General features: G+C 41.3%; 1 protein-coding gene across 1 annotated transcript in view; it reads left to right on the top strand.

The window, feature by feature from the left end:
- The window catches only part of HHAT (hedgehog acyltransferase), a 314,228-nt gene that overhangs the window by 219,891 nt on the left and 69,008 nt on the right, over positions 1-25,329 (top strand). The window contains exon 10 of the mRNA XM_049634210.1: positions 7,300-7,501. Within this exon, the coding sequence (XP_049490167.1) occupies positions 7,300-7,501 (202 nt within the window). The remainder of the gene's footprint in view (positions 1-7,299; positions 7,502-25,329) is intronic.

The following is a 25,329-nucleotide window of genomic DNA, read 5'->3' as shown; positions in this document are numbered from 1 at the left end:
GGGAAATGTGTTAGGAGCAGGGAAGGATGGCATCTCTCCCTTCAACCCTTTCCCTCCGTGAGATGGGGAACCATACAGACCTACACCATGCAGACATCTGGGTTTGCTCCTTCTCCTCTGACTTTCCATACACCCCTCCTTTCATCTGGCACAGGGAAGCTTATAGATGCTTTTAGCATCCTCTTGGGAGGAAGGTGGGGAGACAGGCAGGCAGCCAGGAAATCTTGGTGGTTATTAAACTGAGGCTCAAGGACCTTTTTATTAGCGATTAGACTCAGCTCCATAGCACTAAAGAGTATAAACTCCCACTCTGTCTCCTCTGCTCAAATCTCCAAAGAATCTGTTTTATACTGTGTTTATTTATAACCCAAAATAGACATGGGCCCCAGAGCTGAGGCTTCAATGTGCTTATAAGCAGAAGGTGGTTGGAAAGCTCATAGAGGGAAATGGTGTGCACCCCTGTCTATGATCGCCTCCAGCTGGGCCTTCGCTTCCTCCATTTGTGACTGGAAGTTGTTTGGAAGTATTGCATCTTAAAGGTTACTTGCTTTTTCTTTTTTTTTCCTTCTAGTCTATAGTATGAAGATTATAGTACTGCAAAGACTCGTGTATCACCAAAGCTTGAACCTTCTAGAGCATTATTAGGCTACTTTAAACTGGTTGGATGAGTAAACCTATAAAAGCACTTTCTTTAAGCCCTGCCCACCCAGGAGTCACCCAGGAAAGGGTTTGGTCAGATGGTTCTTGTACTCAGTAGGTAAGGGGGAGCCTGAGTGGAAGGGCAGCAGTGATTTGTAGGTGAGATGTTGGTGACAGACCCACCCACATACCCTCTACAAGCCCCTCTGTAGCTAATACCAGATGTTTGGAGAAGAGCTGACATCTCTTTGGCTAAGCCTCATCAACAGGTCTACGTGAGTGGGTGTTGAACCCATAGCTTGCTTAGACCCCTGAGCACTGAGCAACTTGGTTCTGATGGTGGCATATTTAAGGCTAATGGTTTCAAGCAAAGAAAATCTCTGAGCAACCAGGTAAGAGGTGTTGTTGCCTTCAAATGCTTATGGAAAACATAGGAATGGCATTTGATAATTATGATAATGGCATTTTGTTTTGTCCTGAATACAAGTGTGGTGCTGCTGATTATTAGTAAGTATGCATCCTCCCATTCATATGGAGTATTGAAACCTCTAAACTCCTTACACATATTGTCTCGTCCGATCTTCATAGCAGCTCATACCCAAAGAAGGTTTTGGTGCTCCTAGTATCTGCTCAGTGTACACACTTAAGCTGAACAGTCTTAGTTGACAAGCTCAAGGTTAAGTGGTTGGTAGGTGACAGAGCAGGACCAAGGTTACATCTCCAGGTGTCAAGCGTTGCTCTCCTGCTTGCCCTGTGCTTGGCTGCTGTTGCTACTTGGGCTGTGTTCTGGTGGTGAAGAAGGCTGGGCTGAGCCATTCATTCTCTGTCGGCCTCTTCTGCAGTGAGGAAGATAGAACTTTTGGGGAGCTAGAGTTTGGGTTTTGGTCTGTGAAGGTAGAGCTGAATCTTTCCCTAGGATAGACGTTACAGGCTTGAGTTTATCAGCACAGCACCTCCACGCACTGAGCTACTGACTTTGTGGAATGAAAAGATTAATTAAAAAAAAAATGTTGGCATCTAATCACATGAACCTAGAAGCTTAAATGTAGACTAAATATAGCCTGAGTTTAATCTCTATTTTATAAAGTCTACAATGTTCTGTTGCCAAATAGGACATAGCATTTTTCATAAGCAATTTTTCAGAGTTGGGTATAAAACTTACAGCCAGTATCTCTTGGTGAAAGAGCTGAGAATTAGCCCTGCCTAAAACGTGCCCTCTGCTTTCAAAGTGGACCTCTCTTAGCTTTTTGGAGATGATAAAGTCTAGAGTTGCCCATTAACCAGCTGCCGATTTTTACTTATTAAAATTCCATTACGATCTGTACTGGACTTCTTTACTGTGTGCATCTTTTTCTGAAAGCTTTTTATTATAAGCAAGTCTGTAGCTTCCTTTGTGAGATCTAAACACCAGGTCTTTGTCCACTACCTAGAAGATGGAGGTTGACTGGGCTGTGGGAGAGAGGACTTAAGTGTGGGCCGCCGCCAAGGTCAGTCAGAGCCAGGGTCAGGTCAGGGAGCCACTGCCCATGAGAGCTGGGTTTAGGAGACCCTGGCCACCTCTGCAAGAACTCTAAGCAGGAGCATGTCTTAGAGCCCAGGCGAAGACCAGGTGAGGTCACCTCAGCAACAACGTAATGCAGCCAGAAGTCTTGCCTTTCCCAGCGACTAAAGGCTCTAGTCTTTATAAGGCTACTACTTGTCATTGTCAAATCTCCTTCGGTTGGGATGGGTCTAGAGGTTTGGAGCTACATACTTTGGCCCTAATAGGGATTACAAAGTATGGAGAGACTCCAGGGTCCTTCAAGTGTCTGTATTCCTTAGGAACAGGTGTCTTGTGAAGTTTCTCCCAGTAACTGGGGCAGGACCCTACAATCCTCCCTTGGTTCCTACCATCCTCCCTGGTTGGTTTGTGGCAGTGGTGACAATTTGTCACAAGTTTAAAAGCTATTGGAGTCTATAAAAATTAGGTCGCTAGTACATAAATACTGTTAACTAGGAACTATATGGTAACACTTGCAGACGTGTACCCACATCACATATCTAGTACTTCTGAAAGAATCTTTCAGCTTAGTTTAAATGACAACCTAATAGAAAAGACATCTTTTGATGAATAAGTGTTTAGTCAGTGGTACAAACAGTAGGTTTTCTGGGTTAAATAAAGAGTGGGAATATTTTAAAGAGACTTCCTGGAGGAGATGGAAAAACCACTTAATTTTGTAGGTTCAATTGGAGTTGGAAAACCAGAGAGGTTGGAGGACGTGAAAATGGTATGACCAAAGGCGTAGAGGTGTGAAAGCCCTATTTGTTCAGGATTTCATGATTTGCTGAGAGAGCCAGTGGGAAATAAGGATGAAAAGATCTGGCAGAGCTGGAATGGGGTGTCAGTCACTGCCTGCCTCAGCCCTGCCAAGCAACAGGTAGCTGAACCCTGGGACCCGCAAGCCCACCTCACCTCATTCCATGGGGTAGTGAGAAACGAGGCATTCAGTGTCCTCATCCTCTTGCCTCCAGGGGTGGGGGGAGTCTGGCATTGGGCCCCAGCAAAGAGTTTGAAGATAATATGACAAGCTGGAGAGCTGGTGTGTAGGTCCTGGGAAAAGGGAGTGTCGTGGTTTTAAGATTAATGTATTTACCACATGGATTCTCATCACCCCTCTCCTCTACTGTAGGACATATTCTTGAGTTTTTCATAGTGGATCTGACAGAGATACGTATTTTCTTCTCCCTTAACATACACCTACTCAGCAACAGCCCCCCAAGAGTCCACTTCTCATGCCCCGCTTCCTTTGTAGTCCGACATCTGCAGGATGCCGGTGTGGTCAAGATAGAACGTGTCTTCTCTTCTTGTGGGACAGAAGGAAACTAATTGGTCTGTTTAAAATTTGAACTTATACCTCTGGACTTCTGGTACTGTGCTCTTTGGCCCAAATGCCTTTATAAATAATAAGCATCTTTCTCCCCAGCAAGATTCCTTTCCTACAAAGGACATTTCTTCAGTTAATAAAATACTGGTGAATGTGTTTGTGGAGACTGCGTTGAAGATTTGGTCAAATAAGAGGAACGTATCACCAAGAAATTCTCCTATCACAATAAAAAAATGGCACACTAGGACATAGGCCTGGGAGTTCTGAAACCAGAACGTTCTCGGTTAGGGTTTCACCTCTCCTGTGTAAAACAGGCCTGGTCATTAGTTCCTTGTTGGATGGTTGTTATGATTAGAAATAGTATACATAAAGTACCTGACTCACGGACATTCAGTAAAGGGTGGACATTATTACTATAAGTTCCTCCTCCTGAATTGGGGATTTGCTGTCTTGCGCTGACTCCGTGAGATGGTTTTAAATGAAGAAGCCTGCTGCGGATGGCTGCTAACTTCTTCAAGCATTGTTCTCTGTGAGCAGTGACCTCGGGAGGTTGCCTGTCAGGGGCGGGCTCTGTGCAGACCCAAGCTCACAGTCACTGGCAAGAAAAATCTTTGTATGTTTTGCTTTGCTGAGAAGGTGGTGCTGAAAGCTTTCTTCCTTTGGGAAATCAATTTCACTTTGCAGTGGATCTCAGTAAGTGGGGTCACACGGCTGTTTTTAAAAAAGAGACATATTCTGTTTTTATTAATCATGGAACTGACATAAGACTGGTAGAATTTGTAGAAGAAAATAACCTGTTACTCTCCTTCTTTATGCACCTACTCCCTTCCAGAAGTTAAGAATGAAGAAAGGATTTTTATCTTTCAGTCTGGTAACCATACCCTCCTCTGGTTTAAAATAAGCAACCTCATGTCCCTGGAGGCCTACTGTATATAAATTTTAGGAATACGAGGAATTCTCAGATTTTTGTTGGCTGTCGTTTTGAAGGCCAAATTATAAAGCCATAGTGCAGAATCCCTAAAATAGCTGTGAATCTAATTATGGGGCTAGGCACTTCTTTGTCATATCCTTCTTGGAGTTGAATCCGATATGAACGACCACTGGTGTGGATGACGAGAGAGAGGATTTATTCTACACCGGGTTTTCTTTTCTTTTCTTTCTTTCTTTCTTTCTTTTTTTTTTTTTTTTTAATTTATTTTGAGAGAGAGCATACGAGTGAGTGGGGAAGGGGTAGAGAGAGATGGAGAGAGAGAATCCCAAGCAGGCTCTGTGCCGTCAGTGAAATGCTGTCAGTGCAGAGCAGGGCTCAATCCCACGAACTGTAAGATCGTGACGTGAGCCAAAACCAAGAGTCAGATGCTTGACCGACTGAGCCACCCAGATGCCCCTATCCTGGGTTTTCTTATATATACAGTGGAGCTCACCTTAACATAGTGAGATACAATAAAAAGGTCAACATGAAATAGTTATGTTGGGTGAGAAGAGTATTGGTATTAGTATTAACTTGTTTTATAAAATTATCTGCACACTTGCTGTAAAGAGCAGTTATTTTAACATTGGTTTGTCCATCTCTCTCTGTCTCTCTCGCTCTTTCTCCCTGCAGCCTTTTGACAACACTGTATAAAGTGAAGTGCAGCTTCATGGAATGCCATGGTGGGGTAGCAGCTACCTCCAGGCAGGTAGGAGGCTGTAGAGAATTGTGGCCCATTTTTTGCTTCTGCTGAGGAATATCTTACACCAATAACGAAGCAACCTCTAGGGGGCAGCAGAGCACTGAATAAAACTGCTGTGCCTGGGGTAGTCAGGCCTTTTTGGCTCCTTGCCCAGCCTTTCTAGGTCCAAGATGCAGTGCCCACCCTTCTCCCTTTCGCCTAGCAAAGCTCATCCTCTTGGCCTTGCCATGGCCTTGCCTGCACTCACTTGCTTCTCCTCCACACTTAAACTCTCTTGGTCTGCTTTGGACCAAATCATATAACCTAACACGGGGACTTGTTTGCTATTGTTTCACAACCAGCTCTACCTGTCCTTTTTGGCAAGAAACAATGGTTTGTGTTTCTGTGTTTCCCATAATGCCAAGACTGCCATGGATGCCTAAATAAATGCTGGACAGCAGATGGAGGAACCCTTAATCTGTAGTGAGTGCTGGATACCTATTTGCTAATTTAGTTGTCAAGATGGGCTTGTTTTTGCACAAGAGAAAGCCTTTGCTCCACTTATTTCTGAAATGGCTACATTCTCACATGCTTTCTGGTTTTAGATTGGAGTGGAAGATAATAGGTGTAGTGGAAAACAGGAACTCTGGCTCTGTGGTTACAGGTGTGCATCTACTCCCCTTCCTGGGTGTGTGCCTTGGTCAAGTTAACTTCTCAGCCTGTTTCTCACCTACAAAATAGGGCTGTTTAAGCTGATCATGTGATTTTATCTAAAGTGGAACACACTTGAGAGTGAAGGAGGGTATTTAAAAATACTTATCAAATAGTTTTTTGAAATATTTATCGACCGAGGAGTGGTTTTCATTTCTATTTTTTGACTTGTCTATGAAACTGTTCTATTTAAAGATGATTTTCAAAATAACATTTCCTACAGAGTATTAAAACAATATATTAACAGGGCAAGTTGTAAACTGGTTGGCATGCTGGAACAGCAGGCGTAAACCCTATGGTGCTTCAAAGGATCAAACCAAGTAATGCGGGTAAAGTGTCTGGTGCTGTGCCCGGAACACACTGTGTATTCAGGGAATGATGATTTCATTTTCCTTCCTGGAAGAAGTTTGGGCAAAGAAACACCAGCATGAAAGGCCTATGGGATTTTTAAAAAAAATTATTTATTTGAGAGTGAGAGAGAGCTCAGGGGAGAGGGGCAGAGGGAGGGAGAAAGAGAATCCCAGGCAGGCTCCATGCGCATCATGGAGCCCAACATGGGGCTCGATCCCACAACCCTGGCATCATGACCTGAGCCGAAACCAAGGGTTGGACGCTCAACTGACTGAGCCACCCAGGTGCCTCATCCTGTGGGCTTTGTTAAAAGGCTGCTTCAAGGAGGATATGCTCCTACCTTGCCAGATTGAAGCAGCCTTTTAAAAAACCCTCAAAATCCAAAGTGTGGGTTTTATCCACAGTGGGAAAATACTGATTGAAGAAGATGGTCCTGCTTGTACGTGGTCAAATAGCTACTTCAGCAGTAGAAAGCATACCCAAGGGATGGCTGTGCATTTTGGGCAATAATTTGGCTAACCTGTGAGTACAGGGCTCTTCTCTTGCAAAGTCACTACTCCTTGTGGGCAACTTGCCTGGAAAGCAGGGGCAACCGGTCTTGGCACCCCTATTCTGCACCCAGCCCCTGCTATTTATGAGCCGAATTGCAGCAATTGTGCTTAAATACTGGGCTTACCATAAATATAATAGTTTGAACTTTATAATATATATCTGTCTTGAAGGTTGGGGTCCCCATGTAACTGGAAGCTTAATTGTCATTCTGTGTTTGGGCTTCCAGGGTTGGGCACGCCCCTTTTACAAACAGAATTCATTACTCTTTACCCTGCCTCTTGTAAGTGCTACTTTGCTCTAGGAATGAGCCTGTGTATTCATTTAACCTAAAGCCCCTCAGAAAAGAGCCTGTGTTTTTGCCAGTGTCTTGTGTGTTGGGGAATTCCAGGAGTGCTCTGCAGCCTCCTGGAAGTCGGGAAGGACTTTCACTTGCTCAGTAACGATGTGTGACGGGAGAATCAAGTGCAGAAACAGGTGGTATTGCAGAGACAGTCCACCGCATGGCTCCTGATGGCCTCTTCTCTCTCTAGGTATGTGTACATTCCAGTAGGCGGGTCCCAGCATGGGCTGCTGAGGACACTGTTTGCCACTGCAGTGACGTTTGCATTTGTGAGCTTCTGGCATGGTGGCCATGACTACCTCTGGTACTGGGCAGCGCTCAACTGGCTGGGAGTCATCGCGGAGAACACAGTCCAGAGGCTTGTGCAGACCCCGTGCATCCAGGACAGCTTGGTGAGCAGGACCCTTGCCCCTGTGGTGGGGGAACAGCTGAGCTAGGTGGACCAGGTTTGGGAGGGAAGATGGTCGTCAGATTCATCGCAACGTGGGGCATTCCTGCCAGAACGGTTCAAAGTAGATGTACCCAGAAATAGCAGTTTGTTTTTTTTTACACAATGTTTAACTATAAAAGCAATACATGCTTATTATACAAAAATAAGAAAATTCACACAAGGGGAAAAAAATACCTCAACAAAAATTACTATTACTACCAACTCTTCTTTTTTATTTATGTGCACACACACACACACACACACGTGTAACTTTTAAAATGAATTCTGTTATCCCAGAGGTACGGTTGTGTCAGGCCCACCTTTCTATGTCGCCAAATGTATTTCTAACAACCCTTTTTAAATGGCTACATAGAATTCCATTATGTGGCTGTGCGAGTCATTTATTGAATTATTCTCCTGTTATTGACAATCATATTATTCTAATTTTTTTGCAGTTGTCACTCAAAACCAAGATGAGTAATATAACCAGGGTGAATTCTTGTATGTAAAATTGCTAAGTTAAAGGTGTTTTTCACCTTTTTTGCCGTGCTTACTGCTTAACTCTTCTTTAACTGCCCTGTAGACAGTGTGCCAATTTACATTTCTACCTACAGTGCATGAGAATGCCCTTGCCAATACTGAGTAGTGCTGGTATTTTTAATCTTGGCTAATTCAATAGGTAGTGTTATTGTAGCATAAAAAACAGTTAAGTGTTTAAGACGCATTCCAATTCTACAGGAAAATGATTTGGAAAATTAGGTACTTTACACACATATTTTAAGTGATTTTAAACTATGAGCAAAGGTTTTATCGTGCAAAATGATATACATTGTATTAGAATCTTATAGGAAATCATCAGTTGTGACTATGCAGCAATATTCCTGATAACCCTGAAAAAAGAAGCTAAAAAGAAATATGCTATCATCAGTGTTCATGGCAGGCAATAAAACACATGAAATTTATTGGGAAATGATTAATGTGCCTAAACTCCCCCAGTATATGCAACGAAAGCAAATTTATTTTAAAAACCCAACACCACCAAATAGAGTACATTCGAGTTTTTTTTTTCCTACGAAGATGGTCATAGTAAAAGTGGACAGTTATTTCAGTAAAAACTCATGCAAAGCACATAGCAAAATAACACATCTGAAGGAATTGAAATATGCTCGTGTATGTTTAAAGATAAATATTTTGTTCAGTAGTAGTACCCAGCAATCAGCAGGAAAGAAATGTTGGTGAATTCTTATAGAAAATGGAATTTCAGTGAAAGTCATGGTTATGCAACACAAAGAAAAACCGTAAAAGGTGGTATTATCAAGGTTTCAATCTCCATCTTCAAATCTGAATAGTCTTCCCCGAAGTCTGAAACCCAATTATCACCTGTGAAAGCCAGAGAATTTTTTTCAGCTTAGGCTGAAGCCCTGTAACATATTTCCATGTTCCTTCATGAAGGGTCTAAAATTCACCTTGAACTTAATGTTAAGCACTGCTCTGTAGACTTTGAGCCATGGCTTGTGCTACTGATAAAATTTAAAAATCAAAAATGCTAAAGGAGTAATGCAAACTGTGCCTTGTAGCCTATGGCTTGTCAATTTGGTTTGAAAATGAAAACGGTGAAAGCCGACACAGGATGAAGCACTTGTATGTCTGCTCTGCTTCATCAGCTCATTCCAGGACCCTCACGTGAGTACCTCATTTGAGCATCCATCCACAATTCAGACACCCACGTGTATAGTAGTTTTTGAGTGTGCACTTTTTGGTGAGATACATGCATATATTTTGTGAAGATAGTGTTTATATTATACATATTTATTGAGCAGGAACATATTTTGTAAAAACCTACTTTATCACCTTTTATCTTGACAGCCTGGTAGTTGGCTATGGCTGTGTAGATGTGGAGCTCCTTGTGTACGAGATCAGGATTCCATCACTGTTTATATCCCCAGTGGTTAGCTCAGTGTCTGAGTTAGCTGCAGTGTTAAGTCAGTGCACAATTGGGTTGATTCTTTAGTTCTTCTTCCACTTGTCCACCCAAAGAGTTATTACTCTGTTTCTTACACAGTTCAGCGTAGATTGTGTTTAACTTCAGAGAAACATGGCTGGCATTTCACATGTTGTATAACCTTTTGAATAAACTGTTTCCCAACCTGGGTTACTCTCCTTCCCTCCCTTTTCATGAATATATTCCCCATTCTTTTGTCAAAATCCAGATGAAGACTTGATGCCTCAATGCCTCCTTGGCACCTAATTTCCTCCATCGTTGATCTGATAGTATTTTTACAATGTGAGTTCACCCCCCCCCCCCCCCCCCCCCGCCCCCAGGGTGCCCACATCCTCTCTCCATGGCATTTATCCTTCATCTTGGTATTTTTTAATCTGTTTTTTTAAAGATCGATTGGAAGATATCTAAGTAACAAAGATGATCATGTCTTCTTTTCTTGTATCTTTTTCATCTTCAAAATCAAAGCTTTGTTTGGAGCACAAAAGACAGTAGGATTTCTCAGTGTTGATAGAATGGCAGTTGAACATTCACTGGAAGACTAATCAGAGCTGAGTGTTGTGAATAGGAAGCCCTCTGATGTTCTAGGCAGGGCTGTATAATCGAACTTTCTACAATAATGGAAATGACCAATACAGGAGACACAACCACACTGAGCACTTGAAATGTGGCTGGTGTCACCAAGAAACTAATTTTTAATTTGAATCTAAGTAGCCCCCATGTGGTTAGGGGATTCCATTTTGACGAGTGCAGTTCTAGAACATACCCCCATCTAGAAAAAAATTAAATGTACAGTGTTGGACTCTGCTATAATTTTGAGTGATGTTCATTAATGATGAGGTACCTCATATATCCAGTGTCTACTGAATGGCTCCACTTGTGCATCTCACAGGTAAATCTCAGATTTGGCATGTGTAATACTGGACTTGTGTACCTCTTCCCCCCATAATTCCAACTAGCTCCTTTCCCCCTAGCATTCTCTATTTCTAGAAAAGTCATAAGCTGTCTAGTTATTCAAGGCCAAAGTCATGAAGTTAACCTTTGTACTCTCTGTCCCTCAGTTCTACCTGTTCATACGGTATATCCTGTCACCTAGGTAGATCTTAACTTTAAAAAAATTTTTTTTAATATTTATTTATTTTTGAGAGAGGGAGGGAGAAGGGGAAATGGGGAGGGGCAGAGAGAGAGGGAGACACAGAATCCAAAGCAGGCTCCAGGCTCCGAGCTGTCAGCACAGAGCCTGATGTGGGGCTTGAACCCACGAACCATGAGATCATGACCTGGGCTGAAGTCGGACCCTCAACCAACTGAGCCACCCAGGCACCACGGTAGATCTTAACTTTTAAAAATTATTTCCATTTCTAAGTCATCCTAATCTAACTGCTCTCATTTCTTGCCCAGTCTACTGAATAGCTTCTAACTAGTCTACCTGCTTCCATTTTGCCTTCTTAAGTTCTTTATCCTCATAGTGCAGAGTGATACTTCCCAGTAAAAACTTAACCATCTTCCGTTATCCTTCTTAAAATCCTTCGTGGTGTCCCATTATTTTAGGAGTAAGCTCTCGATATTTAACATGACCTATGGGGCCCTGCCTGATCTTGAGCTTGCTACCTGTCCCCATTCTGTCTGCTCCCCACCCCTCGGCCCCCCTCTCCCACTTTACACTCCGTTCTTCTCTTCATTTGCACACCTGGCCCCTCCTGCCTCACACAGCCTCGTTCATCTCCTAGGCTGCTCTCTCTCCCCTCTACTTCCATCTCTATTCATCCTTCAGATTGCAATTTGAATGACATCTTGTTTGGGTGTCTTTCGCTGACCCTCCTAAGTCAATCAGGTCCTGATCAACAACTCATTTTGGACACCTTGTACGTGATCTCTTCTGCTATACTTATCACAGTTGCAATGAAATATTTTTATCCAATAACTTGTTTAATCCTTATATCTTTCACTGAACTATTAGCCTCGTGAAGTCAGAGATTTGTATCCTTGGCATGCATCACAATGCCTGGCACAGAGTAAGCGTGCAGTAAATACTTGTCGAATGGTTGAATATTTTCTGATTTCACTGAGGGCAGTACAAGAAGAAGTAGGCTCACGCAGCAGCATGGAGAATACAGAGTGAAAACTGAAAGAACTTCCTAAAGCTGAGGCTTGTTGAGCATTATACAGGGAGCTTATTATTTTCCATAGCAGCATAGATAGTAATTGGTCTAGTGATGGCAAAATGCTATTTTAATGCTCAGTGAACAAAATATATATAGGAAAGAAATGGATGGGAAGAAATTAGCCTTTCTGGTACCCTGCTGCTTTATGAGATGTGGGATTATTGGTTGTGACTCACTGAGGCACAGAGCTGTAGGAAGCTGACGAAAGGTACTTTCACAAAGCACCCGAGCTGGGCGGACAAAAGAGGAGTTAACTGCTGAAGCAACATGCTTTTCCTCTACACAAGCACTCTCTTGGGGAGCTAGAATTTGTGTTCAGCATTGAAGTCTTTTAATAAGTGGACACATTGTGAAACATCAGTAGAGTGACATTACTTCTTGCCAATTCTGGATGTGCTCTCTCCTTTGAAGGAAGATACCTCCAGGCTGCTTGTCAGTTATTCCTATGCAAAGGAGAATCGATACCTCAAGCAGTTCACCACCCCCCCCCATCCCTAATGTTCATTTCATTGAATAATTTCAATATGTCCTCCTCCCCCTGCCATGTCTCCTCTTCTTTGCCCCAAGAGTATCCTGCTGAGCTGATTTATGTCCTTTCTAAAGCAGTAAAATTTCTATTTATAGACTTAATTGAGGAAAGATGCCTCCAGTGACAATCAGGGAGGGTCAGTCTAATGGTTCTGAGAGGGATCTGATGCTCTGATGTGTCAGAAGGAGCCCAAAGACCATGGCTCTGTGCTGATACACATTCAGTTTATCTGCTATATTGGTTGGTTTGACTTTGAAGATGCAGATACAGAAATCCTATGAGTTTGAGAGTTCAGTCAATTGTAAGAATTATTGACATGATATATAACCAGTACTTACTTAGTTTTGTGGAATCCTAACTCACTAATTGGCAGGATATACATGTCAGTTGGCCTGATAAGAAGGTCAGTGACTCCAGTCCCACCTAACTGAAGCATCACAAAGCAAACTAGTCTAAGAAGAGTAGTTCTGTTTGAGAGTGGCTCGTGATCTTCTATTTCTCTACTGCTTAAATCAATTCAAGAAATGGAGATCGAGTACTTATTATGGATAAGCCATTTTCTCAAGACTGGAACCCTTCTTAGACTTGGCTCCTTTGGCAAGGTCAGTCTGGTTTGTCCTTTCTTAATTTGCTCATTTAGGGGGGAAAAAAATTTCAGTACCCTATATGGGAGACACATTGCAGAGCTCTGGGAAGCTCTGAGTGAAAAACATGGTCCCCTCCTCCTCATTTCCTTTTTTTTGCATCTCTTTCAGTGCTTCTGTGCCTATCGTGTACTAGTCTGTCCTTGTATATGGTAGAGTCTGTTATTCGTCAGTTCCCTCCAAGAACAAGGTATTTCGTGGTGGCCTATCAGGATAATCATCTTTGTGGTGTCTGCTTTGGAACAGAGCCAATAAAACCATGGAACAAGAGCTTTTCTTTATGAAGAGCTAAGTGATCTATAGAAAAACGTCTTATTTTCATTAACAGTATAGAATGTTGGTTGGCTTAGCCTTCCCAGGCATTTCTCAGAAGAAAGGTCCAGGCTAGAGATAGATTTTTGGGAGCGTGTACTTGGTATTTTGGAGCCATGGAAGTGTTTGGGACTTTCTGGAGAGAGTACAGAAAGAGAAGAAAAGGTGGTGGCCCAGGACTGAACCTGAGGAACACCAACAGTTAAAAGTTGGATAGAGGAGAAAGGGCCAACAGGGGGAGGAAAATCTCGAGGGTGATTTCACTGAAACTGAGAAAAAGAGGGTATTTCATGGAGGGAGTGGTCAATGATGGTGATGCCAGGGAGGGATAAAGTAAGATGAGGTTAAAGAATGGTTATGTCTCCAGGCCAGGGTGCTAATAGTGGGAGAAAGGAGCTATGAGGCATCTCCCCTGTGTCATAGGAGATTGTGGTCCAGCTGGAGATGCAAGGCACGTGCAAATCAGTTGAGGACCAATGTAAGGTATTTTGCACAGAGAGACCAGAGTGAGTCATGGAGGCAGCCGACGTTTGTGAGGGGTGGTGGTCAGGGCGAGCTAAGCTTTTAGGAATGGTTTAAAGAGCTGAGGCTTGAGTAGGACTCTGGAGAATTAAGATTGGGGCTTGGCTAGGTCAGTAGAGAAAAGACAAGCATTCCCGGTCAGGAGAATAGCACACATACAGCCTGAAGTCAGAAATAAGCTTGCCATTCAGGTGAGGAGGCAGACATGGTGGATGAGGAGTTATCACTCAGGAGGATGAAGGAAAGGAGGCTAGAGAAGCCGAATGGTTTCCCATATAAAGGGATCTGAATGCAAACTTAGAAATATAGAAATGTAAAACACTTAACCAAACAGGAGAGCATTAAATTAACGTATTAATCCCACACGTCAAATTAGCCTGTTGTGCCAGCTTGTTAGCACTCTCCCGGGCCTCTCTGTGTGGAAAAAGCAATGCATGTTGTTATGAACAGTGTGTTCCTTGGTGGATGACGACCTGATGGTGCCCCCTCCATTGTCTCCCACTCCGAAGGATCATTAATGATGCAGGAAGCACACTGCGCAATTCACTGCTTACACATTTTCTTCTCTGTGGGAACCTGACCCAAGCCTTAACCCCTCTGGTCTGAGAGGTGGAATGTGGCAAATAATTCCACCTCTTAGTTCAGATATGGTTAGCATGGCAAAAACATTTTCAAAGGTTCTTTTTAACTTTCCGTTACTGGATCTGCTGACAGAGAGAAGACTTTGAACTAGAGCCAGGTTCCAGTTAGTGGTGGCCTGGTGAGCCCCCCAGGTCTGGCCAGCTCTCGTCCTTTTTTCCTGCTAAGTGCACAGCACAGGCTCCCAGCCTCGGGAACTGTACTCTTGGTAAAGAATGCTAAGCCGAAGATGAGATCCATGGCTTGAATGTCAGTGGTTGAAATGGGCTTTTTCAGGTGGCTTGTGGGATTAGATTCATTACTTGAGAGCCCTCGATTCCTGCTTCTACAGCACAGATAAGTGGTGGTTATTCAAGTCACAGCCTGGTGCCCAGCAGTTTCTATAGATGAACTTAGGGAAAAGCAAAATCTTTATTATGTACGTGCTGAAGCTTTGGATGTGTGTTTCTAAATCTGGGTCTCTTTTCCTCCAAGAAAACCCATTACTCCCTGGAGGTAGCAGAACTTGAGTTTTCAGTGTTCCTATTAGCAATAGAAGGATAAATTAGCCCACTTTCCCCAAAATAATATGCACATACTTAGTGCAATATATTTTTACAGTATGTATTTATTTACAGTGTGTATTTATATATTATGTGAAGTGAATATTATATGTATGTTGTAACTGTATAGCATCTATATGTAGTATATGTATATGTGTGTATGTGTGTGTGTGTGTATAGATATATATGTTTGTGTGCATCTATTCATTTTTAAAGCTCTGAGAAGTCAGAGATGTGCAGGACTTCCAAAATATCTCACATTCCTCCCAAGACCTAGAAATAAACACTGCTTTAAAAAGCTTATGGAGCAGCTGCTGGCCTCATTTGAGATAGCTGAGTTGGTATCATTGTACTTGTGATTGCCAGCATGTACTGAAACACACAACTTAAGGGGGCTTTTGCTTTTTCCTCTTGTCTCAACCCTCTAGTCCACCCCGTAAGCTCAGGTAAGTGCTGGAAGGGCCACTGTCTATCCCTTGAGGGGTAGCAGGAAAGAGTATAAGAGGTACAGGACATCTAGTAAGTTGACTATGCCACCACTGAAAGTAGCGATTTTGAAATAATTTAACTGTGAAGAAAGATGAATAAGGAATAATAGGTAGAATAAAAATTTATTTAAAGTTCTGTGCGCATACGGAAAAGGACGCAGAAGGTTACATGCTAACATACAGATGGTGATTAGCTTTTTATTGATGGGGATTATTTATGATACATATTTTCCTGGTTTTGCTTATTTATATTTTCAGCCTTTTCTACGGTGAATACGTATTGTTATCTAATTAAGGGTGATTGAGAGAAAAGGGAACATGATGGATCCCTCCTCAGGAGGCTATGCTTAGCTGACCCTGGATGCTTGATGTATGTTAGAGATGGAAGGAACAGACTAATGTGGGGCTGCTCTAGCTGCCACCCTTTGCCAGAGAAGAAACTGTACCAGACCCTGCACAGAGATCTTCCACATTGGTTATTTTATTGAAGCATCTCAACAACCACCCAGGGCAGGTATTGCTTATCTCCATTTTTATAGATGAGGAAACTCCAGACCGGGGAACGTACGTGATATGTCTAAGAACACATAGTTCAATTAGAAAGGGAGTCAAATTCAGTTATACATAATTTATTCTAAGCTTCCTTAATTTTAGGTAAGAAGAGACACCTGCCTTGATAAATATTACACACTTATTCATTCATCTCTCCTTGCTGCTTGTGTACATTTGGCATTAAGTTTTTTTAAGCAGCAAAAATGGATTTCTTCGGGAATAACAAAGAATTGCAATTCGGGACAAGCAAGCTAGGCAGAACCATTTGGCATTACATCAATTTCACATTCCAGCCCTCAGTTCTTGGACATCTTGTGTTTTAGTTGTGGCTTCACTCTACCTGCGTATGGAAAAATTACTCTAAGTGAAGTGGCAATGCTCACAAGAGCATTTTTACCAAATTATGTCCTGTGGTTTCAATAGTAGCTTTGTAGGTAAGTACTGTCATTATCCTTGTTCTGCAGTGGGAAAAAATGGAAACCCAGAAAGTTTAAGGAATATCTGTTTATGGGTCAGAAGTCAAATCTTCCTGCAAGGCTTCCTTGAGGTAAATGAATCTTTGGTCTCCATTCTGCTCATACATCCTTCTCATCAGCAACAACTTCCAATTCACTTCAGTTGTTTCTGACATTTACTTCTGCCTTTCTAAAGTATATTCTCTTATTTCTTCCCTTAAGAATTATAAATATTAGCTGCTTTCTACATGAGGTTTTAGCATCTGAGACCTACTGCCTATTCTCCCTCCAATATGGTAGTAGCTCTGTGTTTGGTTCCATCAGCACTCGATGTTCACGTTACCACCATGTTAAGTGTGGCTTACTGCCACGCCAGTTAATATGCTATAATTGAATTTCCTTTTTAGCCCACTGTTTGCCCACCTCAGATTAAGAATCACCTTGCCTCTTTTTGTTTCATTGGCAGGTTACTATCACCACTTCTTTGCAAACTCCCCAGTAAAATGGAAAAATCCTTCAGAATAGTCATTTCCGTGTGGTCAGATGTATTTGGCAATCTGTCAGCTCTCTTCTTTTCCCGGAGAACCTCTCCTGGGCCCTTCCATCCTCTGTCCCATCTGGATCATATCTCTTTAGATGGACTGTACAGTCTGTGTCCTGACACTTTCCTCCTCCTCTTTCCCGGGCTGAATCCCTGGGTCTTGGACCCCACATCCCCTTGTTTTCTCCTCCCTTTGATTTGGTGGAGCACGTCCTTCAGTACAAGGACTACTTCTACTAGACCTAGTAGAAGGGCCTTTAGAAAAGGACCATGGATAATAAATTTTTTTGAGACTTGCATTTCCCAAACTGTCTTTATTCTATTCTCACATTTGATTGATTGTCTGAGCACTGAATTTTAAGGTTGAAAGGTAATTTCTCTTGAAAATTTGGAAGATGTAATTTGTCTTCTAGTTTTTAGCTTTACTGTTGAGAAATGCCATTTTGATTTTTGATTCTTTATATGTAATCTGTTTTTCTCTTGAGAAACTTAATGAAAATATCTTTGGCATTCTGAAATGCCACCGTACCCGTTGTCCCTGAGTTTAGAGTCACTCTGATACAATTTATTCACAAAAAAAATTTCTCATCATCGCCTTCGTCATGGGGAGTGGGGGGCAGAGAAAGAAGGAAGCCCCAGGGTCTGTATGCTCATTACCCAGATTTTTATTCTTTTTTTTTTTTTTAACGTTTATTTATTTTTGAGACAGAGAGAGACAGAGCATGAACAGGGGAGGAGCAGAGAAAGAGAGGGAGACACAGAATCTGAAACAGGCTCCAGGCTCTGAGCTGTCAGCACAGAGCCCGACACGGGGCTTGAACTCACGGACCATGAGATCATGACCTGAGCCGAAGTCGGACGCTTAACCGACCAAGCCACCCAGGCGCCCCTCATTACCCAGATTTTTTAAAGATATTTTTAAATATTTGTTTATTTTTGAGAGAGAGAGAGAGAGAGAGAGAGAGAGAGAGAGAGAAGAGGGCAAGCAGGGGAGGGGCACAGAGAGAGGGAGACACAGAATTCAAAGTAGTCTCCAGGCTCTGAGCTGTCGGCACAGAGCCTGATGTGGGGCTCGAACTCCCTAACTGTGAGACCATAACCAGTTGAGCCACCCACATGCCCTACATTACCAAGATTTTTAGCCAACCTCTCTGTTTTCTTGTCTCCGTGGTTTACTGTTGCCGTCTGTGGCACATGGTGCCTCTAATGGCTAGGCCTTCTGGGGATCTGGGGTAGGAATGACTTTCTCCTCTGACATCTACTATCTAGGTGTCTCAGTGCTGCTAATTCCTCCATCTGTTTTCTGTCTTGTAAAAATGGGTTCATTTTGCCCACTTGCTTTTCACTTCTATTCCATTCCTTGCCTGTGAGTCTATACCTTTTCAAATGTTGACTTGCTTTTAAAAAAAAATAATTTTTATTAATCTTTGAGAGAGAGAGTGAGCGAGCACGCACGGGGGAGGGACAGAGAGAGAGGGAGACACAGAGTCTGAAGCAGCTCCAGGCTCTGAGCTGTCAGCACAGAGCCTGATGCAGGGCTTGAACCCACAGACTGTAAGATCATGACCTGAGCCGAAGTCAGATTCTTAACTGACTGAGCCACCCAGGTGCCCCATCAAATGCTTACTTGCTTTTTAATGGGGTTTTGGAGGGAGCAAAGATCTCTCATCTCCTGTGTTTAACTGGATGTCCTAGAACAGTTTTCTGTGCTGTTGGCTGAATCATTTTGGAATGCTTTACCTGTTTGTCAGTTTTAGATTTTAAAATACCAAGTTTGCTTAAAAATGGGAGTTGCCCTAAGCTGTTGCTTTTGTGTTTGAACAGGATATAGCTGAGGCCACAACTGTCACATTTTAGGCTTCTTTAATAGTCCCAAGGGATCTTAGTGCTACCTGGAGAGGGAGGCCCCAGCCATGAGCAGTCATAACTGGGGGGTGACAGTCATCTAGCTTCTGTCTTCTCACCCACATGCCTTGACTCCATACTTAGGGGAGGTAGCCAGGGTCTAAGGTCATTAAGCAGAAAGATTCCTAGACTTCCTTTTTTTAATTCTTTTATTCTTTTTAATTTATGAAGTCAAAAATACAGGTAAGACTGAAGCCCCCTAAGACAATAATTCCTCTGACCCCAGCAAACACACCTTACTCACTTTCCTCTCCCATGAGAGGTAACCATTATTGTCAGGTTGGAGTATAGCTTTCCATACCTTTACTGCTGTGTGTGTGTGTGTGTGTGTGTGTGTGTGTGTGTGTGTGTGTGTGGTTTAATAAATGGATAAATTGGATAAATATTCTAAAATATGTGCTTTTTTCCCCCTCCTCATGGTGTTATTTTGAGGCTGTTTCTATATTAGTGTATGTGGATTGGCATGACTGGACATGGTATGGATATATAATGTTTTTTAGCCATTCTTCTGTTGCTGAAATTTTAGGTTGCTTCTAATTTTTCTCTTTTGCAAATGCAGCTGCTGTAGAGATGCCTATTTATGCCTCCTTGTACACATATGTAAGTATTCCTTTAGGGCAGGTACCAAGAATAGAATAGAACAGGAGTTGGCAAATGATGGCCCATGGGCCAAATCTGGTCTACTGCCTGTTTTTGTATGGCCTGCAACTAAGAATGGTTTTTATATCTTAAAACTGTTTTATTCTGGGGCACCTGGGTGGCTCAGTTGGTTAAGCATCTGACTCTTGGTTTCAGCTTAGGTCATGATCTCATGGTTTGTGAATTCAAGCCCCACGTGGGACTCTGTGCTGACAGTGTGGATTCTCTCTCTCTCTCTCTCTCTCTCTCTCTCTCTCTGTCTCTCTGTCTCTCTGTCTCTCTCTCTCTCTCTCTCTCTCCCCCACCCCCCCCACTCACTCTCTCTGTCTCTCTCTCAAAAATAAATGACTTAAAAAAACTATTTTATTCAATGGTCCATACTCTCCCTACCTGTTTGAAAGATCACCTTTAATATATAGTCAATATCCAAGTATACATGGGTTCGTTTTAGGGCTCCATTCTATTGTATTGATCTACTTGATTCTTCCTATTTTAAATGCTAGAGTTCTATGGTATGTCTTGATTCCTGACATTGGTATTTATATCTGAATTTGCTAGGTTTGCAATGAATTGTAGCTTAATTTGGGTAGCGTTTGCATGTCTGTGATATTGACTCTGAATTTTCAATCATGAATAGTTATTTATTCAAGTCTTCCCTAAGGTTATTACATAATGATTTATCATTTCTCCTCAGAAGTCTTGGGCACTTCTTTGCGGATTATTGCTTTGATATAAGAAAGGTATTGATTTTTGTTTTGAGTTGGTAATTTTGCTTCTTTCTTGTTTAAATCTTTTGTTGGCTCTATTAATTTGCCAGTTGTTTCTTTTGATTTTTCTAAATAGATGATCATATCATCTACAAATAATGACAGTTTGTCCTTGCCAACAAATTTAACTCTTGCTACATTTGTCTTGTGGTACTGATGGAGACTTTCAGCGTGGTTTTGAGTGACAGAAGAGAAAATGTCTTTTTCTTAAAGCTAGTGGGAGGGAATACCTGCTCTGGGTTTTGACATATCTTCTTTATCAACTTAAAGAAGCTTCCTCTTTTCTTTTACTAGTTGGTTTTTTTAAAAAATCATGAATGAGTGTGCAATTTTACTTAATATTTTATTAGCATCTATGGAGTGATCATAAGATTATCCTCCTTTAATTATTTAATCTCATAAATTTCTAATGTTTTTAATACTGAATCCTCCTTCCATTCCTGGGATAAATCCTACTCAATTGCGAGTATTCTTTTAATCACTCCTATATTCAATTTACAGGTATTTAATTTAGAATTTTTAAGGCACTGTGTATAAGAAAGATTAACTCATGATTTTATTTCCCCGTATTGGCTTTTTATGACTTTAGTATCAGGGTTATACTAACACCATGAAATAAGTGGAAGCTTCCCATGATTTTCAATCCTCTGAAACAGTTTCCGGAAATTGTCTTTTCCTTGACCTTATGGTAGAACTTGCTCATTAAGATCATTTGGCCAATTTTTCTTTAAGTGTAGAGCTTTGACCACTATTTCATTTCTTCTGTGGTTATGCTTTTTCAGGCTTTCTACTTTTTCTTTGAGAATTTTAGGCAATTTATATATTCTAGATACTTTGTTTCTCAGCTACGTTACCAAATATATTGCTATATAATCTCCAAAGAGTTTTAAATCTCCTATATATTATTATCTCTTGTTGTTTATTTGGCCTTGTTTTCTTAATTCATCATACTTGCCAACGTTTATTCATTTTATTATTACTTCAATAAAAGTGTTTGGTTTATTTATTTATTTATTTATTTTTTAATTTTTTTTTCAACATATGAAGTTTATTGTCAAATTGGTTTCCATACAACACCCAGTGCTCATCCCAAAAGGTGCCCTCCTCGATACCCATCACCCACCCTCCCCTCCCTCCCACCCCCCATCAACCCTCAGTTTGTTCTCAGTTTTTAACAGTCTCTTATGCTTTGGCTCTCTCCCACTCTAACCCCCCCTTTTTTTTTTTTTTTTTTTTTTTCCTTCCCCTCCCCCATGGGTTTCTGTTAAGTCTCTCAGGATCCACATAAGAGTGAAACCATATGGTATCTGTCTTTCTCTGTGTGGCTTATTTCACTTAGCATCACACTCTCCAGTTCCATCCACGTTGCTACAAAAGGCCATATTTCATTCTTTCTCATTGCCACGTAGTATTCCATTGTGTATATAAACCACAATTTCTTTATCCATTCATCAGTTGATGGACATTTAGGCTCTTTCCACAATTTGGCTATTGTTGAGAGTGCTGCTATAAACATTGGGGTACAAGTGCCCCTATGCATCAGTACTCCTGTATCCCTTGGATAAATTCCTAGCAGTGCTATTGCTGGGTCATAGGGTAGGTCTATTTTTAATTTTCTGAGGAACCTCCACACTGCTTTCCAGAGCGGCTGCACCAATTTGCATTCCCACCAACAGTGCAAGAGGGTTCCCGTTTCTCCACATCCTTGCCAGCATCTATAGTCTCCTGATTTGTTCATTTTGGCGACTCTGACTGGCGTGAGGTGATATCTGAGTGTAGTTTTGATTTGTATTTACCTGATAAGGAGCGACGTTGAACATCTTTCCATGTGCCTGTTGGCCATCCGGATGTCTTCTTTAGAGAAGTGTCTATTCATGTTTTCTGCCCATTTCTTCACTGGGTTATTTGTTTTTTGGGTGTGGAGTTTGGTGAGCTCTTTATAGATTTTGGATACTAGCCCTTTGTCCGATATGTCATTTGCAAATATCTTTTCCCATTCCGTTGGTTGCCTTTTAGTTTTGTTGGTTGTTTCCTTTGCTGTGCAGAAGCTTTTTATCTTCATGAGGTCCCAGTAATTCATTTTTGCTTTTAATTCCCTTGCCTTTGGGGATGTGTCGAGTAAGAAATTGCTATGGCTGAGGTCAGAGAGGTCTTTTCCTGCTTTCTCCTTTTGGGTTTTGATGGTTTCCTGTGTCACATTCAGGTCCTTTATCCATTTTGAATTTATTTTTGTGAATGGTGTGAGAAAGTGGTCTAGTTTCAACCTTCTGCATGTTGCTGTCCAGTTCTTCCAGCACCATTTGTTAAAGAGACTGTCTTTTTTCCATTGGATGTTCTTTCCTGCTTTGTCAAAGATGAGTTGGCCATATGTTTGTGGGTCTAGTTCTGGGGTTTCTATTCTATTCCATTGGTCTATGTGTCTGTTTTTGTGCCAATACCATGCTGACTTGATGATGACAGCTTTGTAGTAGAGGCTAAAGTCTGGGATTGTGATGCCTCCTGCTTTGGTCTTCTTCTTCAAAATTACTTTGGCTATTCGGGGCCTTTTGTGGTTCAATATGAATTTTAGGATTGCTTGTTCTAGTTTCGAGAAGAATGCTGGTGCCATTTTGATTGGTATTGCATTGAATGTGTAGATAGCTTTGGGTAGTATTGACATTTTGACAATATTTATTCTTCCAATCCATGAGCAGGGAATGTCTTTCCATTTCTTTATATCTTCTTCAATTACCTGCATAAGCTTTCTATAGTTTTCAGCATACAGATCTTTTACATCTTTGGTTAGATTTATTCCTAGGTATTTTATGCTTCTTGGTGCAATTGTGAATGGGATCAGTTTCTTTATTTGTCTTTCTGTTGCTTCATTCTGTTGCTTCATTTCTGTTGCTTCATTGTATAAGAATGCAACTGATTTCTGTACATTGATTTTGTATCCTGCAACTTTGCTGAATTCACGTATCAGTTCTACCAGACTTTTGGTGGAGTCTATCGGATTTTCCATGTATAATATCATGTCATCTGCAAAAAGCGAAAGCTTGACTTCATCTTTGCCAATTTTGATGCCTTTGATTTCCTTTTGTTGTCTGCTTGCTGATGCTAGAACTTCCAACTCTATGTTAAACAACAGCGGTGAGAGTGGACATCCCTGTCGTGTTCCTGATCTCAGGGAAAAAGCTCTCAGTTTTTCCCCGTTGAGAATGATGTTAGTTGTGGGCTTTTCATAAATGGCTTTTATGATGTGTAAGTATGTTCCTTCTATCCCGACTTTCTCAAGGGTTTTTATTAAGAAAGGGTGCTGGATTTTGTCAAAGGCCTTTTCTGCATCGATTGACAGGATCATATGGTTCTTCTCTTTGTTTTTATTAATGTGATGTATCACGTTGATTGATTTGCGAATGTTGAACCAGCCCTGCATCCCAGGAATGAATCCCACTTGATCATGGTGAATAATTCTTTTTATATGCTGTTGAATTCGATTTGCTAGTATCTTATTGAGAATTTTTGCATCCATGTTCATCAGGGATATTGGCCTGTAGTTCTCTTTTTTTGCTGGGTCTCTGTCTGGTTTAGGAATCAAAGTAATACTGGCTTCATAGAATGAGTCTGGAAGTTTTCCTTCCCTTTCTATTTCTTGGAATAGCTTGAGAAGGATAGGTATTATCTCTGCTTTAAACATCTGGTAGAACTCCCCTGGGAAGCCATCTGGTCCTGGACTATTATTTGTTGGGAGATTTTTGATAACCGATTCAATTTCTTCGCTGGTTATGGGTCTGTTCAAGCTTTCTATTTCCTCCTGATTGAGTTTTGGAAGTGTGTGGGTGTTTAGGAATTTGTCCATTTCTTCCAGGTTGTCCAATTTGTTGGCATATCATTTTTCATAGTATTCCCTGATAATTGTTTGTATCTCTGAGAGATTGGTTGTAATAATTCCATTTTCATTCATGATTTTATCTATTTGGGTCATCTCCCTTTTCTTTTTGAGAAGCCTGGCTAGAGGTTTATCAATTTTGTTTATTTTTTCAAAAAACCAACTCTTGGTTTCGTTGATCTGCTCTACTGTTTTTTTAGATTCTATATTGTTTATTTCTGCTGTGATCTTTGTTATTTCTCTTCTTCTGCTGGGTTTAGGCTGCCTTTGCTGTTCTGCTTCTATTTCCTTTAGGTGTGCTGTTAGATTTTGTATTTGGGATTTTTCTTGTTTCTGGAGGTAGGCCTGGATTGCAGTGTATTTTCCTCTCAGGACTGCCTTCGCTGCATCCCAAAGCGTCTGGATTGTTGTATTTTCATTTTCGTTTGTTTCCATATATTTTTTAATTTCTCCTCTAATTGCCTGGTTGACCCACTCATTCTTTAGTAGGGTGTTCTTTAACCTCCATGCTTTTGGAGGTTTTCCAGATTTTTTCCTGTGGTTGATTTCAAGCTTCATAGCATTGTGGTCTGAAAGTATGCATGGTATAATTTCAATTCTTCTAAACTTATGAAGGGCTGTTTTGTGACCCAGTATATGATCTATCTTGGAGAATGTTCCATGTGCACTCGAGAAGAAAGTGTATTTTGTTGCTTTGGGATGCAGAGTTCTAAATATATCTGTCAAGTCCATCTGATCCAATGTATCATTCAGGGCCCTTGTTTGTTTATTGACCGTGTGTCTAGATGATCTGTCCATTTCTGTAAGTGGAGTGTTAAAGTCCCCTGCAATTACCACATTCTTATCAATAAGGTTGCTTATGTTTATGAGTAGTTGTTTTATATATTTGGGGGCTCCGGTATTCGGCGCATAGACATTTATAATTGTTAGCTCTTCCTGATGGATAGACCCTGTAATTATTATATAATGCTCTTCTTCATCTCTTGTTACAGCCTTTAATTTACAGTCTAGTTTGTCTGATATAAGTATGGCTACTCCAGCTTTCTTTTGGCTTCCAGTAGCATGATAAATAGTTCTCCATCCCCTCACTCTCAATCTAAAGGTGTCCTCAGATCTAAAATGAGTCTCTTGTAGACAGCAAATAGATGGGTCTTGTTTTTTTTATCCATTCTGATACCCTATGTCTTTTGGTTGGTGCATTTAATCCATTTACATTCAGTGTT

Source organism: Panthera uncia, chromosome F1 (assembly GCF_023721935.1).
Source record: "Panthera uncia isolate 11264 chromosome F1, Puncia_PCG_1.0, whole genome shotgun sequence".
NCBI lineage: Eukaryota > Metazoa > Chordata > Mammalia > Carnivora > Felidae > Panthera > Panthera uncia.
This window is presented reverse-complemented; position numbering and strand designations above follow the sequence as displayed.